Source organism: Labeo rohita, chromosome 1 (assembly GCF_022985175.1).
Source record: "Labeo rohita strain BAU-BD-2019 chromosome 1, IGBB_LRoh.1.0, whole genome shotgun sequence".
Classification (NCBI taxonomy): domain Eukaryota; kingdom Metazoa; phylum Chordata; class Actinopteri; order Cypriniformes; family Cyprinidae; genus Labeo; species Labeo rohita.
In genome coordinates this window covers 15,307,772-15,330,989 of record NC_066869.1, presented here as the reverse complement: position 1 = coordinate 15,330,989, position 23,218 = coordinate 15,307,772, and the positions used below count along the sequence as shown (strand labels likewise).

General features: G+C 35.3%; 1 protein-coding gene across 1 annotated transcript; it reads left to right on the top strand.

Annotated features, from left to right (window-relative positions):
• The first annotated feature begins 3,937 nt into the window (after positions 1 to 3,937).
• On the top strand, positions 3,938 to 15,924 carry LOC127170120 (protocadherin-9-like). The gene is made up of 17 exons (XM_051117916.1): positions 3,938 to 4,074; positions 4,655 to 4,723; positions 6,183 to 6,346; positions 6,497 to 6,541; positions 6,637 to 6,726; positions 6,816 to 6,905; positions 10,960 to 11,067; positions 11,283 to 11,396; positions 11,487 to 11,580; positions 12,059 to 12,171; positions 12,266 to 12,439; positions 12,641 to 12,766; positions 12,850 to 13,101; positions 13,217 to 13,315; positions 15,072 to 15,244; positions 15,335 to 15,482; positions 15,731 to 15,924. Exons 1-16 carry the CDS (start codon positions 3,999 to 4,001, stop codon positions 15,390 to 15,392), a joined length of 1,845 nt encoding a protein of 614 aa, XP_050973873.1. The 5' UTR covers positions 3,938 to 3,998; the 3' UTR covers positions 15,393 to 15,482; positions 15,731 to 15,924.
• The last annotated feature ends 7,294 nt before the right edge of the window (positions 15,925 to 23,218 follow it).

The window sequence follows — 23,218 nt, the reverse complement described above, 5'->3', positions numbered from 1 at the left end:
TTGCAATTTAACTGCTTATTAATAAATGTTCACCTTTTGTTTATTGCTGATGCTCCTAGTAATTATATGTCTGGTTTTTAATTTAAAACCTATACTGGGTTCATTTTAAGCCAGCCAAATAGTCATTTTTGAGTTAAATAAAACTATGCACAAGGTTGGGTTAAACATTCAACCCAACCGCTGGGTCAAAAAAAAAAAAAGTTGCAGGGTTTGTCCATATTGAAATGGGTTGTATTTAAACCATAATTTTTTAGAGTACTGATATTCTAGATATTAAAACAACATGCCAAAAAATGAGACTTCTTAACAATAGTGACATAACAAACAGTATAATTAAGAGCAGTGAATAAAAATAAAGGTGTGGTAGTGGAAATACAATATGTTCGGGAATTCATAAGGGCTGGACTAGGTTTAGCAACCTCAAAACGTCATGTTCATATGGCCATATGTATAATGAAAAGGCGTAGGTACATAAGAGTATAAAAGCATAAAGCCATAAAATATAAATATTCCAGCAGAATACTATCTATATGTGGAAAAACAGTACTCCAAAAGTACTACTTCCACCCGGATTCTGAAGTGTACATTTGATTTAGGTTCTGTAGCATGAATTAGTGATGGCCGTGTTTAAAACACCGCTTCGTGAAGCTTCAAAAGCCTTATTAATCTTTTGTTTTAAATCAGTGCTTTGGAGCGCTTTGTAAAACGTCATTAAACATATTTAGATGTGCAAAGAGAACAGCACCAGTTCAAAACAAAAGAATCTTAAAATCTTAAACCTTATAATTATTTTTGAGTGATTCAGTTCTAACAACCTAATCACTGACCACCTAATCAACAGTCAAATTTATATAATCTAAATGGAAACCATATTTGTCTAACCTGGTTGGCCCTGGTCCATCTTGAATCTTTTATATTTATATGCTAATATGATCTTTTGACACAGCAGTGCATGGTGGGACTTCACAGTTGTTACGTATATTTTTAGCCTCTATAGCATGTTTAACTGCAGGCCAAAGTCCAGTATAAAAGTCTTTCAGTTTGTAACTTAAATGTAGGCTTCTGGTGTCATCTGCTTCCAGTTATTTTAGCTGCACAAACCAGTCTGTTTTCTTGCTGTTGGAGTTACCCAACAGTGACTAATCAGTCAGAAGTTATACATGGAAGTTATATACACAAGAGTTCAGTTAGGATGTATCACTTTAAAAAAATAAAGGTGCTTTAAAAGGTTCTTCACAACGACGCCATAGAAGAACCATTTTTGGTTCCACAAAGAAACATTCAAAGAACCTTCTTTCGCCTCAAAGAACTGTTGTGAGATAGAAAGGTTCTTCAGATGTTAAAGGTTCTTTATGGAACCATTTAGACAAAAAAGGTTCTTCTATGGCATCATGAAGCACATTGATTTTTAAGAATGAGCTTCGAAGAGAAGCTCATATTTCATATACAGTTCTAAGGTCTGAGACTCATGTGAAATCATACAGGAGAGAAGCCAGTCAGTTGAGTTTGTGGCAAACCCTTTTATAGTGCTTGGATATCACTGTCTTTTACTGCATATGATAATTCATACTCAGAAAGTAGAACTGAAATGACATTCGCAAGATGATAAGTTAAAACATTTCAAAATGCACTTGCAGACTATTCTTCTTCATGTATTCTGTCATTGAGGATTTTTAAAAAAATATTGTGTAAAAATGTTGTGGTGTGTCATGTCTTGTCTCATGAGCTAAGCGTCTCTTGAGTGGATTCTAACTTAAAGGAGAACTCCAGATTCACATATAATGTACTCACCCCCTTGTCATCCAAGATGTTCATGTCTTTCTTTCTTCAGTCGTAAAGAAATTATGTTATTTGAAGAAAACATTACTGCATTTTTCTCCATATAATGGACTGATATGGTGCCCCGAGTTCGAACTTCCAAAATGTAGTTTAAATGTGGCTTCAAACGCATCCCAAATGCGGTTGTAAACGATCCCAGCCGAGTAAGAAGGGTCTTATCTAGCAAAACAATTGGTTATTTTCATAAAAAACATACAATTTAAATACTTTTTAACCTCAAATGCTCGTCTTGCCTTTCTCTCGGGTATGTCAAAAAACTCCAATCGTATTTTCTCCCTTAACTTCAAAAATCATTTCAAAATCATCCTACATCGCTGCAGAAGTACTGACTCAGTCTTTGCAACGTGAACATGCAAAGATGATCAAACACATTCTTAACAAATAAGCTAAAAGAGCAATATAGGATGATTTCGAAGTTGAGGGAGAACATGAGATGGAAGTTTTTCGACATACACTAACTGTCATGAACCGGAACAAAAACAGTCCAAGCAGAGTAAGACAAGATGGCATTAAAAAGTATATAAATTACATTTTTTAAAATGAAAATAACAGATCGTTACGCTAGATAAGACCCTTCTTCCTCGGTTGGGATCGTTTACAACTGCATTTGGGATCGTTTGAAGCTGCATTTAAACTGCATTTTGGAAGTTCCAAATAGTGGGCACCATATCAGTCCATTATATGGAGAAAAATGCTGAAATGTTTTCGTCAAAAACATAATTTCTATACGACTGAAGAAAGAAAGACATGAACATCTGGGATGACAAGGGGGTGAGTACATTATCTGTAAATTGTTGTTCTGGAAGTGAAGTTCTTTAAACACCTCTGATTGGCTATTGTGTTCAGGAAGTCAACATTGGCAACACTGCTTAATGCTATAGAAACACATTGAAAATGGAAAACTTTATAATAGAAACACAAACACACACTGGATAATTTGCCAAAAACAGTACTTGTATTTGAGTACAGATTTTCAGTCCTCTTTCCACCACTGACACATTCACGTAAAACCCCAAAATAACTGTAGCTGCATCTGACTGTATCTACAGAATTTATACCTTTTAAGCAGAAGAATGAAAACCTGCACAAAACCTGTGATCAAATAGCAGATATTCACTTGACTAACAATAAAAAAAAACAGAGAGATGAAAGAATCTTTTTTAAGAGTTTTAAAATCTATGGCTTTTCAAAAATGTTATTTTCTACTGCTATACATCATACAAACAATAAAATAATTGAAATAAAACACGTCTCAAACTGCATGTCATGTGACTTCACAGTCATGTGGTAAATCATTAAAATCCAGAGAGTCTATTTATGAAAGTAAAAGTGTTTCAAATCTTTTATTATATGAAATCAAGATAAGTCGTCTTTATACATTTTTACACATTATACATTTTCATACAGGTTTGTTGTGTGTAACCTTCAGTTTGTTCTGTGATGTGGGTGAAATAAATATCAAATTGGTTCTGATAACTTTTAGGCAGAGATAACATAATAATACTCAACAGTATTGGCAGTAGCAACAGGGAATAATATATTTTTTACCCAGCAGTGCAGAATATTACTTTTTTATTGTTGTCATTTCTCTGAAGCCGTTTCTTGAGGCTAGGGCTAATCTTTGTGGGGGGGAAAAATTAAAATATGCATCAAAAATACAAGCATAATTTGCAACCATCATTGTTACAGAAGTAATGGGGGCCCCTGCAGAGTCTTTCTATCAAAGGGTCCATGTCCTAAAAAAAGTTGAAGACCTCTGAAATAAACCAAGAACAAATTGTGAATTGTATTGAAGTATAATTGGTGGTTTCATTCAGATATGGGATGTTAGGTTTTACTGTAGAAGAGGTCTTCATTCTCTACAAACTGTTGCACGAGAAGGTGCGGTATAGTATGAACTCAGGGTCAGTAATACAATCGGAGAGCAAGTCATCTCAAGTATCCTCAAATAAACTTGTAACGTCAACTTCTTTCCAGAAAATCACACATCAATCCTGCATTATTGGCCTCTGTGAAATACCTTTGATACCTGCTTACAGCAGAGGCCATAACTGGTAATTACATACAATAAAGAACATCTCAGAGAGAGATGTTACAGAAGAAATAGTCATTTTCTTCACTGTCAGACTTCCTTAAACAAGCTGTGCTGAGAGGGAATTATGGAAAAAATGGATTTATTCTCTTTTGTATTTATTTTAGCTTGTCTGCATGTTCACAGTGTATGGGCTAATATCAGTAAGTCAGATTTAATCATATATAACCAGCTGAAGTTCAAATGTTTGGATTGGAGGCGCAACTCTCTGTCTGTCTGTGTATCTATATGTCTTCTAAATAATGATTGTCAGGATTTACTTGATTTGTTTAAATTTCCAAATGTTTACACTCTTAGTAACTTTCTTTTTCTACATTCTCTGAATTGCTTCGGTGGCAACAAATAATTGATGTCAACGGCAAACCATGTCACTAGCATTTCAGCAAAATTTCAGCATTTCAGAACAATTTCAGAACAACTGAATTCTAAATTTGACTTGTTTTTCAATATAATGTACGGTTTAATGTAAGAGTGTGCTATTAAATTTAGGCTTTTAGTTGTTTATTACGTCGCAAAACCAGAAAAAGAAAGTTTCTAAGAGTGTAAACGTTAGGAAATTTAAACAAACTGAGTAAATCTTGACAATCATTATTTAGAAGACATACAGATACACGGACAGACTTGTTTTTCAATATAATGTATGATTTAATTTAAGAGTGTGCTATTAAATTTAGGCTTTTAGTTGTTTATTATGTTGCAAAATCAATTACTTTTTTGTTTAAGGTATTACACGGGTAAATTGCGCCACTGGAACCAATACCTATGTTGGAAGCATCCTGGAGGGATATGAAGGTAAGGTAATATAATATAATAATTCTAAAACATGTTATATTATTTATGTTTTATATATTATTATATCCATTTAATTTATTAATATTATTAAATAAAATTATATTTTATTATAATTGTTTATTATTTTGACCTCTGGTCCTTTAAAACACTTGCCCCGTTTCACAGACAAGGCTTAAGCCTGAGCTGTTTCAGCTGAAAGAAACTTGCACTGACTGATCTTAAAGTTTCTTTTAGTTAAAACTAACTCTTCCTTTAATGGAATGTAATGCATTATGTCACACTCACACCCAGTTTGGTTAAATGTTTAACCCAGTCTTCTGTGTAGTTTTATTTACCTCAACTATTGCTTAAAATTACTATATTTCTTGCTTAAACCTAACATAGGTTGGAAATTAACATTTATTAATATTTTCAGTTGAATATTGAATATAAGTTGAATAAATGATAATTAAATAATAAACATTATTTTAAATGATTAATAACTGTTCATGTTTTGATTATTGCTGATGCCTCTAGTAATGATGTGTCTGATTTTCACGTTTTCACTTACAGCTTATATTGGGTTCATTTTAAGCCAGCCATATAGTAATTTTTAAGCAATAGTTGAGTTACATAAAGCTACCCAGAAGGCTGGGTTAAACATTTAACCCAACTGCTGGGTCCAAACAACTCAGTCGCTGGGTTTGTCCATATTTACCCAGTGCTGGGTTGTTTTTAACCCAGAATTTTTTAGAGTGTACTTTTATGTTACTTTTTGTCACATGGGCTGGGCTTGCTTATTTGTTTTTTAATAACTAAAAAACTTAAAGGAGAAGTCCATATCCAGACCAACATTTTACAGATAAGGTGCTCACCCCCTTGTCATCTAAGATGTTTATGTCTTTCTTTCTTCAGTCGTAAAGAAATTGTGTTTTTTGAGGAAAACATTTCTGCATTTTTCTCTATATAATGGAATGGTATGGTGCCCCGATTGTGAACTTCCAAAATGTAGTTTAAATGCAGCTTCAAACGATCCCAGATGAGGAAGAAGGGTCTTATCTAGAAAAACGATCGGTTATTTTCATACTATACTTTTTACTTCAAAAATACTTTTTACTCTCAAATGCTCATCTTGTCTTGCTCTCCCTGAAATCTGTGTATTCTGACTCAAGACAGTTAGGGTATGTCGAAAAACTCTGACTGTATTTTCTCCCTTAACTTCAAAAATCATTTCAAAATCATCCTACATCACTGCAGAAGTACCGAACACATGGACGCACAATTTCTCTTAACACATGGACAAAAGAGTTGTCAGTGAATAAACAAGAAAACAAAGCAACTCAGATATTTAGTTGCAAATTTAAAAGTAATACGTTATTTTACTAGTTAATTTGACTACGAAACTCTTGTTACTTGTAATAAGTTACCCAAACACTGGTTAGGAGTATGTATTTAAATGTGTATTTGATCTGGCCTACAGGAGATGTAGAGATTATCAATAATATCGGACCTGAAGATCGTCTGGTCCTGGAGGAATATTCTGCTTCCAATGCTCTGGAATTTCTAGAGCTGGTTTATTCTGATGGAGATCCAACCGCTACTGTACGAACCATCAAACCACTGGATGCTGAAGAACAACAGGAGGTCTTTTTCTCTATTATACTTGTTAGATAAAGTATAGAAATATAAAATGAACAACTTATATATTCATACACAGACCAACATATATTATGTTTCATTAAGAAAGATAATGCCACATACTATATGTCTCTTTGTGTGTTTTAATTCTTTTAGTCAGGAGGAGATTTGTATTATTCAGTCACCTGCTCAAACACAGGGGTATGTTTACTCACACAACATTATCAAATTGAGAAAGATATAAAGCATTGTAAGTATCAGAACGTATAACATAGAGTGTTTATTATGCTTTTCAGTTGAAAAACATCCGAAGAGTAGAGGTTTGGGATATCAATGACAACCCTCCGATCTTCCAGAGCAAAACATACAGCGCTACCGTGTCAGAGGTTTATGTAATATCACGTCATTATACAATTGTAGCGTGTTTGGTCACAGAGATCTCACACCTCTTAATAAACTGTGCCTTTTGCTCCAGACAACAGCTGTGGATTCAAATGTACTCAGGGTGACGGCTAATGATGCAGATGTGTCTCCAGAAAACAACATACTTACATATGCTATACTGGTGAGTCTAAGTCATGTATTTGATATTTTACTAACATAACTGGCTTCCACAAAAACAGGTGGCCATGATAATAGACATGTTTCTGGCCTACCTGATTATCTTGAAGTCAATTATTTAAGATTAAATCATTACTGTGCAATAAGCAGAAAGCACAAGCTTTTGTGTCAGATTGCTATGTAATATGAGATGTTATGTCATTTAAAGGCACAATATGTACGATTTTCTGATTCAAATATAAAGAAACCACTAGAACAGTGTTATATATTTTGCTGACTTGTGTACTTACATTATCCCAAATGTTTCCAAGAATGTTTAAATCCAGAGAAATAAGCCATTTTAACTAGTGTAACGGACCGTGTCCTTGCGTCGCCTGTCACTGATGTCATACACCCTCGATTTTCCGGTTTTATTTTGTAGAAAACATAGAAACCCCAAAGACACTTTAATATGTCATGCATTTTAGCATTATAACAGAACTTTTAACACACTCAAATGTATCTAGTAGGGCTGAGCAATTTTTCCGATTTTATCGATTAATTCGAATTGAATGTTTTGCCATGATTTCTTTTTTTAGAAATCGAGGAATTGCGATTTTGAATAGAAATATTACCAAACCTTAGAATTAGACACTAAATAAGCCAATGTTGACAAAGATGCAACACGGGCAGTAAAAAAGGAATGCATGCAAGAATGCAAGATGGGAGTAAACATCTTTTAACTTGTGTTTTTAAAATGCCATTTCATGCATGAGACGCTGCAAGAGATCAAACAGTCAAACGCGTCCATTTTTACATAGAAAAAAAAATATGGAAAAGCAGCACAGTCAAAAAAAAAAAAAAAAAAAAAAAAAAACAGTAACGTTAACCTTTGTGCGATCTTATGGACATTTTTGTCCTTTTCAGTTTTTATCATTTTGCCTGTGTTAATGCCAACTGCATAAATTTTTGCACAGGTGTGTATTTTCATTGAAATTTTAATATTAATTTGAAATTTCACATTTTCTCATTTCCTTCAATAACTCTATTTTACACAAGGTACAAAAAAAAAGTTCCTCTCAGGACCTTAAGGACAAAAATGTCCTCATTGAAACCCATTAAACTTGCAATTTTTAATTCCAGGACCATTTAACTATAAAATGACGCAATATTTGTTAATAGGCTTTCATTCTGTTGGCAAGACTTCAAAATTTAAATTTGTACTATTTTTTACTACATGGTGCCATTTTTCAAGTTTGGCAAATACTTGCTTTATTCATGTTTTCTGCTTATGCATATTATAGTATATTATAGAGTCAATTGGATAAATTATGCAGCTAAAATTGTGTGAGAGAGAAAGTATACTCTAAAACACAAATCCCACCACTGTGTATGCCAGCGGAGCTTTGCTGGAATCTAATGGGAAAAATTTAGTACTGGACCCAAACAAAATCTTACTAAAAGCTCATTTTTTAAGACATCAACCTCAAATTTGGAACACAACTTGTTTAGATTTATGGATTTAATTTTATATCAGTTTTTGAGTTTAAAATGTTTCATAAAATATAGATTTTATATAAATATAAAGCATTTTCTTAAACTTAAACCTCTATAACTTTTTTGATTTCAATTTTTTCCCCACCAAGGGTCTTCTTTAAAATAAGACCAAACTTAAGTCTGTACTTCCAAGCTTCCAATTTTTATGACAGTTTTTTGACATGGACATTTTTGTTCTTTATGAACCTGTGTAACTTTTTTAAATTGATACACAAGGGTTAAAGAAATACTGTATGTCCGATATTCCATGTTTGCATCATTTATTGTTTTTACACAACATTTATATTTAATAGTGTACTGGTGTTATTCCCTTAGTCGTTTTGAATTTGAATTACCCTGATTTATGAGAATTTTTAAAAGCAGTTTTCCCTGCATTATTTTTGAACAAATAATATGACAAGTAATATAAGACAAGTTTGTACAAGATGTAATTGTAGTTCATGCATCTTTCCTGCAAAGATATTTAACAAGTGATTTGTTTTAACATTTGCATCATGTTGACTTCATGTGTGGTGCACTTGGAATAGAATTTCCCTTAACTATAGGGTTAATAAAGAACAAAAGTTACTTAAATCATGCTGTAGTTACATTTGCAAGTTGACTAGTTAAAAATCGTAAAAAATTGAAAATCAGTCAAATGTTCTGATAAAAAATCGAGATTTAGATTTTTTGCCATATCACCCAGCCCTAGTATCTAGCATGATAACGGTGCTTTCGAGCCGCGTATCACACTCGTCCTTCTTTAGCAATCGCTCCAGCGTCTTCGCTTCCACGACTTTCAGCCCCACCCTGCTTCATACTACAGTGATTAATTAGTCTTAATAAGTCTTTAATACATTAGCTCATCCATGGACATGATTTCTGCTTGAGTCCTGACTGATTGCATCAGCTGTGGGGATGAAGACTTCAACTCCCATGATTCCACACTCACTCACAGCTTCATCAAACTATGCCTTTGGTTCTTTGTTTGTTTTGAATATGCACGCTCTAGTGGTGAGAACGTACATATTGTGCCTTTAAATGATATATTTTCTCATAATAACAAGATCTAATGTCATCAAAACAATGTTTTTTCATAATAATGGTTGAACTTGACAATAAACATCAGTATTTCAAACAGTTCATTTATCCTTACACAATACCCTACCATGTGTGTGATCTTCTATTTTAATGCACTCTGCAAGGCAATTGTCCCCGCGGTCACAGTCACGAGATAAACGAGTATATGCACGCCACTCAAATGAGGCTACTGCCAGAAAAAAAAACTGTATAATACACCCTTTTTTAATGTTATTGTTTTGTGGCACGTCATCATGTTATTATAATAAATCTCCAATCTGTCCGCAATATAATGCTATCCAGCCACTGCACTTAAACTCAGACAATATGACTCATTTAAGATGATCAAACCAGTTATTTTTGATTACACCACTGACTGTCTAAATATTCAACTCTGAATGGCTGGCAGGTATACAATAAAACAGTTTAATGCACAGGTACTTTCATGTCAGTTTAATTACTCTTCTATATTAATGCACTGCTTTCACACACACACACACACACAGATTGGAGATCGCATTGCACACACAGAAACACCCAGGAGCAGAGAAACTTGCTGTCAGAGCTGCCCTGCAACTTTTCTTAATAAAATTGCTTCGATACTAAATTGCTACATTATATCTGTCAGCAACAAGTAGATACAATTTTTTGAAGTAACTAAACTCACAGTTTCATTGTAGATAGACACACAGATGCAATTCACACACACAACTTCTTAATAACTCTTGATAATTGATTCAAATAAATGCTATAATTCATTCAGATAAATATGATCCTGCTGTACTACTTAATCTCTGTGTCTCATTTGAAGCGGGCAGAATTTTAGCACTAATGAGCCGTAACTGACGAAAACATGACAACATTTTTCTTTGTTTCATCAAACTGTGGTTGAAGTATAAAATACATCAACAGAATTTAGTTTAAATGACATGGCATCTTGTTATTCCGACATAGTTGAGTGGAAAAAATAATATAGCAAGTATCGTATACATTTATAGCCTAACACACACAGTATTTGTGACCCTGGACCACAAAACCAGTCATAAGTGTCCATTTTTGGAAATTGAGATTTATAAATCATCTAAAGTTGAATAAATAAGCTTTCCATTGACATATGGTTTGTTAGGATAGGACAATATTTGGCAGAGAAAATCTGGAATTTGAGAAAAAAAAAAAAAACAAAATATTAAGAAAATTGTCTTTAAAGTTGTCCAAATGAAGTTCTTAGCAAATGCATATTACTAATCAAAAATTAATTTTTGATAAACTTATGGTAGGAAATGTACAAAATATCCTCATGGAACATGATCTTTACTAAATATCCTAATGATTTTTGTCATAAAAGAAAAATTGATCATTCTGACCCATACAGTGTATTGCTGGCTATTGCTACAAATATATCCGTGCGACTTATGACTGGTTTTGTAGTCATAAGTTCTTATTTAATTCACATGCTCTGACAGCCTCCAGTACCAGATGACTTTGAAGTGAGAGATGACGGTAACATCAGGCTGAAACGACGTCTGAACTACAACAATGCTCAACAGTACACCTTCACCGTGGAAGCTAAAGTAAAGACAAACTCTCTCACATCCTGCCAATCTTAATTTTATTCATTTCGCAGTCACCATTTACTCACCCTCATGTTGTCAAACCTGTACGACATTCTTTCTTCTGTGGAACACAAAAAAGATACTTAGCAGAATGTCCAAACTGCTTTTTTTTACCATGCACTTGTAATGAACTATCATTTTAATGAAGACAGTAATACAATGTGTCTTTGCAGGATATAGGAGGATTCAATGACACAACAACAGTTACAATAACGGTTGAAGATTTTGACAATCTAAACCCTTATTTTGATCACAGTCTCTACAAGGCATCGATTGAGGAAAATCAGGTAAATGATGACAAAGGACGAGATTAACAATTTAAGCACATGTCTGACCACACAAACAAAACCCTTTATGTCTTTTCTGTCAATGCACAGGTAGGACAATTCTCAAACATCACTCCTGAGGCCATAAAAGCTCAAGATGGCGACACTGGCATCAACGAGCCTGTAGTTTACAACATAACAGCAGGTAACAGAAGATTTACAACACATGTTTCTACACGTGTCACTTTGGTTTTAAGTGACATTGTATAAACTGTAACTTTAACATTAAATGTGCAAAAGTTCTGATATGATTTTATTTCATCTTTGTTTCATTTTTTACATCACAAAAAAGGTGTGTAGACTTTTTCTCTGATCAGATTGCTATTAATGCGAATTCAATGCAATTCACGTCAGTGAAAGCAAGAGATATGAGTTGCATTTTATTTATCATGATTAAAAATCTAAATAGTTTTGACTAGATAGATTTTAGAGCTTTGCATTATGGTAGTTAGTCATAAAGTTACATTATTGTGTGTGAAATGCATCCAAGAGCTGCTACAAAACACTCTTTTACACGTGTAACTCTCTGCACTATTCTTTTACACAAGATGCATGTTAGTACCAGGTGTAAACTGTAATGTGTCGTGTGTTATGTGGTGATTCTCGTCATATTTCTGTTCCAGTACTTCCAAATGAATATGAGAAGAACTTTGAAATCGACCAAAACAGTGGGGTCATCTCTGTGAAAACAGCATTAGACAGAGAAGAAATAGACCAGATAACGGTTTACATACAGGTATAAGACGTTTGACATTCATACAAACCACAAGCATGGTGTTATTCAGTATTCTGATTTGTATTTTCTATTCATGAATTCATTTTTAAAACAGGCAGCACAGCAGAATGATGCCAGTAAAACGGCTGATGCAGCCGTGTCTGTCACCATTGAGAATGGGAATGATAACCCTCCGAAATTTGACCAGGATGAGTACACAGTGTCTATTCCGGAAAATTTGCCACAGGACCAGTTTGTGCTTCAGATTACTGTGACTGACCTAGACCTGGTACTGTTCCTAAACCTTACTGTCTTTTTGTAAAATAAATTAAATAAACATGTACGAACGCTGAAAGGGTGGAAACTTGTCAAATGTCAGGCTATATTTGAATTTTAATGATCCTAAATTTCAACTTTAAATTTGTTGTAATCTACATGAAACCATCATTCCAAGTTTGTTTTGATGTAATTACCTTTTCTTTCTGATCAGGATGGGTTCTCTAAAGGTTACTTTATCATTGATAGCGATATCTTTGTTATCAACAATCAAGGAGTAGTATCACTCAGAAGCGACACCACCTTGGATAGAGAAACTATAGACAATTACATCATCGAGGTACACAATTACCACAAAGCTATTCACAAAATGTTCAGAATGTCTGTTGATTCTAAATGGGATTCTTGCATTGTGTTCTTTAGGTAATAGCTGTGGACCAGCCTGTCGATGGCTTAAGCTCTACAGCTCAGGTCAACATCACTGTTTTGGATGTCAATGACAACAACCCGCAATTCCTTCCTCTCCCAGACCCCACTGAGATTCAGGAAGGCGTGTACACACCCTCATCACCTGGAGAGGTGTGCTTAATCTCAGCCACAGACTCTGACATTGGAGAAAACGGACGTGTGACCATCACTACTTCCTCACACAGTGAACTGTTCAGCTTCAGAGAGGTGGGAGGACTTATCTGCATGATATCATATTTTTATAAACATGACATTGTTCAAATGTCAAACAAAATAATTAGTAAAAAAAAAAAAAAAACATGCTTCTTTCCTTCATTTGTAGGATGGGACTCTACTAGCTATCGGTGAGTTGGATCGGGAGACACAAGATGTGTATGATGTGGTCATTGTTGCCATGGACAGTGGAACCCCACACAGAGATGTATAGTATTAATTTCTATATCTATTATTATTATTCTATTCTTTGTGCTATTGCATAATGCAAATATGAATAGTTTGAAAGAAACACTCCACTTTTTTAAAAAATAGGCTCATTTTCCATCTCCCCTAGAGTTAAACAGTTGTGTTTTAACGTTTTCGAATCCATTCAGCCGTTCTCCGGGTCTGGTGGTAGCACTTTTAGCATAGCTTAGCATAGATCATTGAATCTGATTAGACCGATAGCATCTCGCTTTAAAAATGAACATATATAATGACGATATTTTTCCTATTTAAAACTTGACAGTTCTGTAATTACATTGTGTACTAAGATTGACGGAAAATGAAAAGTTAAAATTTTCTAGGCTGATATGGCTTAATGATCAAGGAGCTTTGCTGCCGTGCCATGGGTGAAGCAGGCGCAATGATATAACGCAGCGCCTGAAAGTGACCGGAACTAGGTTTGTGTAGATGCAGAGTTGCAGCCGGCAGAGTTGACTAGAGAAGATTAATAAAAACGGGACACGAAATACATTCCATGTGCTTTTTTTTTTTTTTTTGAGGTAAATATATATCTGTTGTGTACGTCGTAACAGCAGGTTGTCGAGCTCATCTGACAGCTGCAATTTTGACTGTCATGACAACCGTAGTTCCGGTTCTGAGCCAGTGAAGAAGAATTGAACTCCGTGAACAATACACAGATACTTTCTTTGGGATTTCTAGGAGTTGTTTTTTCTTTCTTTATAATGTCGCGTTTTTATTTAGTTTAATATTTCACAACTTGTGTGCTTTTCCTGAACGAGGCCAGGTCCGGATATTCGTTAAACAAAATGTTAAATTTCAGTTTGTTTTTCGCCAAGCCCTATGTATACCAGCAGAACACTTGTAATATACGGTATGTGTCGCATGGGAGCACTCTGTGATACTTTTGCATCTTTTTTAAAAGGCTGATGTTGATCGCCATACACTGCCATTATAGAGGGTTTGCACTAATGTCACGGTTTGGTCAGTTACCCGGATACGCGGCCATATTGGCAATACTCGGATGTAAACAACAGCATGGATTGCATGGTTAATGTACGACTGAATATATAGTTCTGCTAATTTATGTTGGGTAAACCACAGAAAAAAATGTGTGGAAGCTGTTAAATCATATAGAGAAAGACTTAGTAAGAAGGAAAGCGTGCAATATTTTGGTAAACTAAAGCGAATAGGTGGTAAAGATACGTACAAACAGTATTAAAATTAAGATATTAGCCTAATATTTCACCTACCTGACCGGAAATGATAAGAACAAACACGAATGTTGTCAAGATCTTTGCCCTGGATATCCTAGTTCAGTTTGGCCAACCACAAATGCCTCTTGTTCCTCAGACCGTTTTTTGCACTCTTCTCCTTGATTTGTTATAACTTTTGTCAGTCTGTGGTACTCCAAATGTTTTTCCCGGTCCAACCAATTATTACAGTCAAAAACATGACAATAATTAGCTATTTACAGCAGCAATAATCAGCAAAATATGCAAGTTCTGTTTGGTTCAGTGGCATTGTTTACGTTGAGTGCCGCCAGTATGGCCAATTAATGACGTGTCGTGAAAACACTATATGGACAAACAAGCACAAGCAAGAGTGAGTAAATGACTTAAATTTAATTTTTGGGTGAACTATTCCTTGAATGCCACACAGATACTAGATACTAGACATTGCAAATTTGGACTTTTGGTCTGCACTACAAAAGGGTTGCTTGTGTTCATTTTCTGCAGAACATCACCACAGTGAGGGTCAGGATCACAGACGTCAATGACAACACTCCAGTCTTCAGCTCTGAAACCTACAGCACAAGCATTCTGGTTAAAGATGGCAAGATTGGAAAGGTGCTGCTGACGCTCTCTGCCACAGATAAAGATGTTGGATCCAATGCAATCATTAGCTACAGGTAAGATCAAGATTAACTTCTGTATTCTTTATAGAATCAAAAATAAGAAGGCAGGTCTTTTTAAGATGCATTAATGTTGTCTTTCTGTAGTTTCTCTGAAGTCTCTTCGTGGTTGCACTGGATGCTGAAACTGGAGACATCACTTTGACCTCTGACCTTAGCGAGGTCACAGAAGACATGCTGCTAGACCTTACTGCTATAGCGACAGATCATGGAACACCAGCACGGTCTGATGAAGGTTTGGACTTCATACAGACATTCTACACTCTTCATACAGAAATTCTACATATGCCACATTTTTATTGTCCAACCACAAATATTTTAGCAAAATTTTTTAGTCAGAATCATTGCACTTTCATGATAATCTTTTATTTTTTTGTGCATGTTTTTTTTTAACATACAGTATGTAACCCACATGCTTGCCCTTGGTGTGCTTGTCAAAATAAACTGCCATGCCACAAGTAGCCACTTTTTTTCTCTCTGCAGCCAAAGTCTTGATCCACTTCAGAATTTCATCTCGCAATGAGAGTGTGGCTTTTGCCAGCTCCTCCTATAACTTTGCAATAAAGGAGAATGAACCTGAGGCCACAATAGTGGGCAAAGTCAAGGCATTAACAGGCAGTCCACTGGTTACAGTCAGCTATAACATGAAGTCACATGAGGACGTCTTCTCTGTGGATGGTGAGGGAACCATAAAAGCTCTCAGACTTCTGGACAAGGAAGAAGAGGAGTGGTACATTCTCACCATAGAGGCTGTAGACTCCAGAACTCCTCCAAACACTGCAGAGACAATGGTATTATGCTTACTACAAATACGGCCAGAAACAAACTGTACACAAGTATGCAAACACCAAAGCTTGGCAAACACATTGGATGTGTCACTTTTTGGGTAACTAGCTTTAGTACTAAAGGTCCTGGATTCACAGACAGGGCTTAGGTTAAGCCAGGAGTTGGCCTTACTTAAACCAGGACATTTAAGTAGCTTTTATAAATGTGCTTAAACCTTGTCAGTGAAACGAGGGCAGTAGTCTTTTAACTAGTTTAAGGTAGTAATTAGCCTTTACAAAACAACAATAATATAATGCCGTTCGTATCCTCCATTAAAGCAACATCAAGGAAGGCAACAAGTACTTGCATTACATTTGCAATCTGAAATATAAAACATGTAAATGACACAAGGTTATGTAACTAGAAATGTTTGCGTTCACATACTTACACTACCAGTCAAAAGTTTTTGAACAGTAGGATTTTTAAAAATTTAGAAATATATTTAGTATTTAGTATTTCTGTTTTCTACTTGAATATCTTTTAAAATGTAATTTATTCCTGTGATTTTAAAGCTCAATTTTTAACATCACTACTCCACATGATCCTTCAGAAGTTCATTCTAATATTATTCTAATATGCTCAAAAACATTTATTATTATTATGTTGAAAACAGCTGAGTAGAATTTTATCAGGTTTCTTTAATGAATAGAAAGTTTAGAAGAACAACATTTACCTGAAATATAAATGTTTTGTAACATAAATGCGTTTATCATCACTTCTGAATGTTAAAAAAAGCTTTTTATTTCAGATAAATGCTAATCTTTGGATCTTTCTAATTATCAAAGAATTGACTAGTAGTGTACATTGAGTAAGTGTTGGGGCTAAGTCTTACTCTCCAAGCATTTTAAAGCCAAAGTGTCTCTTCTTACAAGACAGCCGACACAAAGCATTTGACTTTCTCTCTCTTATTTCTCAGGTCAGAGTTCAGGTTGAGAACGTGAATGAAGCTCCAGCGTTTGACGCTGAAATATATGAAGCAGAAATTTTCAGTATCTCTCCATACAAATTCCCTATAGTGAAAGTGCAGGTAAGTAAATCTCTGTGGTCGCTGGTGCTTTTTAAAAGAATGCATCAGTCATAAATGCAATTTATATACTTCTATTTTATAATTTGTTTGCTAAGAAATGACTCATCATGTAACTGCATGCATCATGTAACTCATTCTGTGCTATGGACATGAATGATTAAAGAGAGGAGTGCCTCTCAAACTGATCAGACTTACTATTTTCTCCTGGCATATAAAAATGTTGGTGCCTGCACTGCTTCCTTTCAAAACTCTTACCAAATGAAAATGCATGACCAAGACCACAACTGTATATTCTAAGAATAACTAATCACAATGGATTTCATGATTTGTTTTATAGTAAATGTGGTTGAAATGTTGCATTTACCACAGGCATCAGACCCTGATGTGGGCGAGAGCTCAGAATTGCAGTATTCACTGCTGGAGTCCACATCTCTGCTGGATGTGGAGCCAAGCACTGGTCAGATCTACGTACTGGAAGCATCTAGTGTTGGAGACGGTCTGTTTAACTTTCAGGTTAAAGCCACTGATAAACATGGACCTGTCCACAACTACACAAGTACAGGTGAGCAGAAACAGATGAAGGGAAAAAAGGCGAAAGCTTTCACATGACTGTATTATAACAATGCTCAAAACAGTATGAAAAGAGTATGAATAGCATTTTGATTTAGAAAGGAACAGGAACACAGACCAGTCATTGCAAAGATTGAGTTTTTGTGTTTGTTACCTGCAGATCAAAGTAAAACAAAGTATACCTCATGACAGCGTCACGGTCATCTCACTAAACCAGCCCGCATACATAGCAGAGAAGAAGATCCGAGAGATGGAGGAGTGAGTCATTTCTGTTTGTTATATACAAAAATGCCATTAATTACTGAAAAGCTTCTCCTGTAGTGAGTTGTTAACTCAAGGTATCAAATTAAAGAAATGAATTGATCATGAACAAAACATTGTTTTGAGCCATTTCTTCATAATTGCATTGGAACTCCTTGCTCCCTTCTCTTATCATAATGTGTTCTGTACACCATCTGATGTGCTGTTGTTTTCTCTCAGTTCCATGAAGAAAATTTTAGGCTATACTGTAAAAATCCTCAGTGTGAGTGATGAGATGGGCAGCATTTTTGGAGAATCTACAAACAAGGCTTACATCAGCTTCATCGCCATCGACTCCAGTGGTGCCGTCATCCCAGCCACGGAGGTCAAAGAGTAAGTTGAACTAGGGTCATTTTATTTTGACTGATCTTCAGAGTGAAAGCTGAGAATTTGGAAATGTGCAAGTAAACAGAAAACATGTTTACAACAAATACACTTATAATGATGCATTTCTAAAATTAATCAGAATACATTAATTTCCATTTTAACTCTGACTGGCCACGAGTCTTATTGGTTTACCAACCATGTTCATGGAAGGATACAAGTAAGGAATGGGAATTGTGCAACCACACAATGTTATGAAATGTACCCACCTCAATATTATGATTTATAGACCATTTCACTGTGTTGATATCATTGACCCATGAACATTGCCTGCTTGTTGTCAAACTATTTTAAAACAGCAGGAGGCGCTTCAGTCCTAACATGAACACAGCTTTGATAATATGGACCTTTTTTATTTAAACACAATGTGATATTGCTCGTCACCTGCTGATATAGAGCGATATCACATGGATACTCGTGTGATATTGCTCAATTAGCTTGCCAATGTCAGGTTCAACCTATGTTTACTGTGAATTTGAATGAACTTTCAGTTTATTTCTCTAACTTAAATGAGTTTAATCATTTCTTGTAATGATGATGAGGGGTCTTGTAAATATAACAATATATAATAAGCATAAAGACTTATTTTGTGGTGTATATTTAACGTTTGAACTCCTTTAATATAGCTGTTTTGACGGATAGCTGCTGCTAATGGTTCAATGAAGATGGTGAATAGTGAAGGGGAGAGTGGGCATCCTTGTCTAGTCCCCCGATACTAGACACTGAATTTATTAAAATACTTTCAATTAAAAAATAAATTCAAAACAAACACTTAATCTAAAACAAGCCTCCACTGATGTAGTATATGTTCACTGCCACAGGAAACTGCAGAGTGAGCATGAAGATTTAACATCTGAACTGAAGACGGTTTTTGGTCCTGATTTGGAAATCAATGTGGAGGACAGTCCTGGAAACTCTGAAGATTCCAGTCAAACAACCATCAAAACATTGCTCATTGCTCTGCTGGTCATATTCGGTGTGGTTATCGTGCTAGGCATTGGCATTCATGTTAAGTAAGTTATTATTTGACTGCAGGTGTTTTTCTATCTATCCCTTTCCTTTGACTGTAAAACATACAGTCTGGCTGTTTTTGTGTTTGCTTTTGACACAGAATAATCTTAGTTCTGGTCTCCTGAATGGAAAATAAACTTTTTTTTTTTGACTGATTGATTGATTGATTGATTTACAGTATTTCTTCTGTTCCACCTGCACTGCTACTAGTTGTGATATTACTATGTTTGGTGAAGTAGTATTAATACATACTTTTCTCTAACAGGAGCCATGATGGCAAATGTGTTTTACACAAAAAGAAAAACAGTATTGACCAGCCTTATAAGAGAAACAGTATTGACCAGCCTTATAACTTTGAGTAAGTAATGAAATATTGCTGAAAAAAATAAAATACAAACAGTTAAACTGCTCTCAAATACAAAATGTGCATTAGTTATTATGTTCTTGTCTGAGACGTTTGACTAAAAATGTTTTTTCTTTTGTTAACAGAAAACCAGAACCCACAAAGGTAAAGCACCTTTCTGTAATAATAAACTATATAATTCATTGTGTATATTTTTGCCAACATTTTTCATTAATTATACATTTGTCATAAATTCTCATTTATAATTTTGTCCCCTTTGTCCTGTGTGTCTCCCAGGTTGTGATAGATGATACTGTAATGACAGCGGTATAAGTGGAAACAGCCTGAAACCACCATGTTGGGTCAAAGGATAGAGTTCTTAACATGAAGGAAACAGCATAAGTATTGGAACTTAAGATAATTCATCTGGCTCTGAGTTACAACATTAGCATCATTGTTTATATGTACACACTTCCTGGATTAGCTGTCATCCCAGACAGCACACATATATCTGCAAAATGTCTGTTAAAGAGCACTTCCTCTGGAAAAGCATCTGCTCTGTACAAACATCTGATAAACACCTTTAAAAAGTCAGCTTTACATACATTCCAAGTCACAAACATCTTCTAAATGTCTATTAATTGTCTGACAGAAAACGCCCCAGAGACATTATGCAGATGAGTATACTCATGTCACAACATAACACAAGGTGAATTCCCTTCACTCTGCTCCACTGATTATACAGTACTGTCTCATAACACCAGAAGTGTCTGTTGTTGCTCTCATCGTCTAAACTAGGCTATCTACAGAGGATGTGACAAGGCGACCATTGCAAATCATTTGTACTTTGTGTCAGAACATCACAAATAGAACGAGGCATCAGTTTATTGTTGGGATTTGTTGATCGCATTTCACCACATCCAGTGTATACAGCATCACTGATTGTAATGTGTTGTACTGTGTTACCGGTGTAAACTATGCAGATACGGTGATACGGTAATTCCTGTATCGCAAACAGGAAAGCATGCTGCTTGCAATGCCAAGGTCATTATATTGATTCCCAGGGAATACAAATGTCAAACGCATAAATAAAAATGTAATTTTACTAGAATGTAAATGCAATTTTTGTAAAACAATTTTTTTTTCTTTCTCAAATGTGAATAAAATGTCATTTTTCTTTTTTGTGTGTGTTTAATTCACATTTGGTATTTGGTAAAAACAAACAAAATGTGTTAAGGAGATTTAAATTAGTTAAATTTCCAGGTAACTTAAAGGAACCGTATGTAAGAAATTTATTTCAGTTAATCATAAAATGGCCCTGACATGTCACTAGACATTAAGAAATCATGTTCATTTCAAATACTTATATCACTGACAACAGTGGTCCGGCCAGGATATTGTCATTTAAAAGTGAAAGTTGCAGCCCTCAACTGATGTTGATGTTGTCATGTTGTGTTTTGGTCTGAGGCGCCACCCTCCAGCTATCTACCAATCACGAAGTCAGTAGAGTTTCGTCATCCGGGTTGCCAGCTCTGCTCTAGTTACAGCTGCAGCTACAAACGTGTCGGATAAAACATGTATAAAGTTACGAAACCTAAAAGACCTTGTTATGAATCCGAAGTACATCGTGACAAAGTCCGAAATAAAACAAGGATTTGTATAGGAGATGCCTTTGACAGATGGAGACGGCTGAAAACGGAGAAGAATTTTAAGACAGATGCCAACGTTGCTAATTTTCTCCTGGACAGGTAAGATTCATCTATGTTTGGCTAACTTACTTGTACTTAATGTAAATAGACATTTCAAATATTCACGACAGTCGAACAAAGGTATATATGTTCGTGCAAAGTAACGTTACGTTAGCGCATATGGAGGAGGTGGGTCATCGAATTGAAAAGGTAAGGAATTGTTTGGGAAATAGAAACAGCAAGTCATCATTGCTAACATTAGCAATGCATTATCTGAGCGCATTTCTCTGTCATTATGCTGAAACGCCGAGGAAAACAACATTAGCACGTTGATTATGGCAATGTGAAACGTAATTGAGATTAAATATTTGGCTAATCGCCTTTAGTAAATTTTTGCGACACATAATTACTTCGCAAAACATCTCTCGTGAAGTATAAACATATGTAACAGAAGAAAAAAAAACGCATTGTGTAGGACACGTCACTTGCCATTGGAAGCTCCTTGTACCAGCCTACGTTACTGCGGAATCCTGCAGCTTAGCTGGCAACCTCGAGTCAGGGGGGAGGGGGAGGAGATACGCCGTTCTACAGTATTTTGAAAGTGATTGCAGTACCAGTTTTGGCCACAATCCTACATACGGTTCCTTTAAATTCTAAAATAACTTTTTCAAAAACGGTTGCATAAATAGACGCTTAAAGGAGATGTCCACTTCCAAAACAAAGATTCACATATAATGTACTCACCCCCTTGTCATCTAAGATGTTCACGTCTTTCTTTCTTCAGTCGTAAAGAAATTATGTTTTTTGAGGAAAACATTTCAGCATTTTTCTCCATATAATGGACTGATATGGTGCCCCGAGTTTGAACTTCCAAACGATCCCAAATGCGGTTGTAAACGATCCCAGACGAGGAAGAAGGGTCATATCTAGCGAAACGATCAGTTATTTTCATTAAAAAAATAGAATTCAAATACTTTTTAATCTCAAACACTCCTCTTGCCTTGCAGTCCCTGAACTCGGTGTATTCTGACTCAAGACAGTTAGGGTATGTCGAAAAACTCCAAACGTATTTTCTTCTTCAACTTCAAAAATCATTTCAAAATCATCCTACATCACTGCAGAAGTACCGACCCAGTCTTTGCAAAGTGAACATGCAAAGAAGATCAAACACCCTTAACAAAAAAGGTAAAACAGCGAGATTGGAGTTTTTTGACATACCTTAACTGTCATGAACCGGAAACAAAAACAGTCCAGGCAAGATGAGCATTTGGTATTAAAAAGTATATAAATTGTATTATTTTTTTTAAAATAACCGATCGTTACGCTAGATAAGACCCTTCTTTCAAAATTCGGAACTTCTAAAATGCAGGTTAAATGCGGCTTCAAACGATCCCAAATGCAGTTGTAAATGATCCCAGCTGAGAAATCGGGGCACCATATCAGTTCATTATATGGAGAAAAATGCAGAAAGACATGAACATCTTGGATGACAAGGGGGTGAGTACATTATATGTGAATATTTGTTTTGGAAGTGGACTTCTCCTTTAATGAATCGTTACATTGGTTTTGAATTTTACACCTAACTAACTAGTACTTTTGATGATGTAGGGGAGACTGGGGGCCATTGTAACACACTTATTTCCTCCAATCAGAAACAAGCTAGAGTGACGGCACTTGATCTGCACATGCTCAGTAGGATTCTCTCTCTGCCTGTGATAAAAGAAGCACAATCATTTCACCTCAGCAGAATTTCTCAACACAAGACTGATTTGAAGTATGAAACTTACTTTTTGGATGTACAGTATTTAAAGTTTAGATGACTG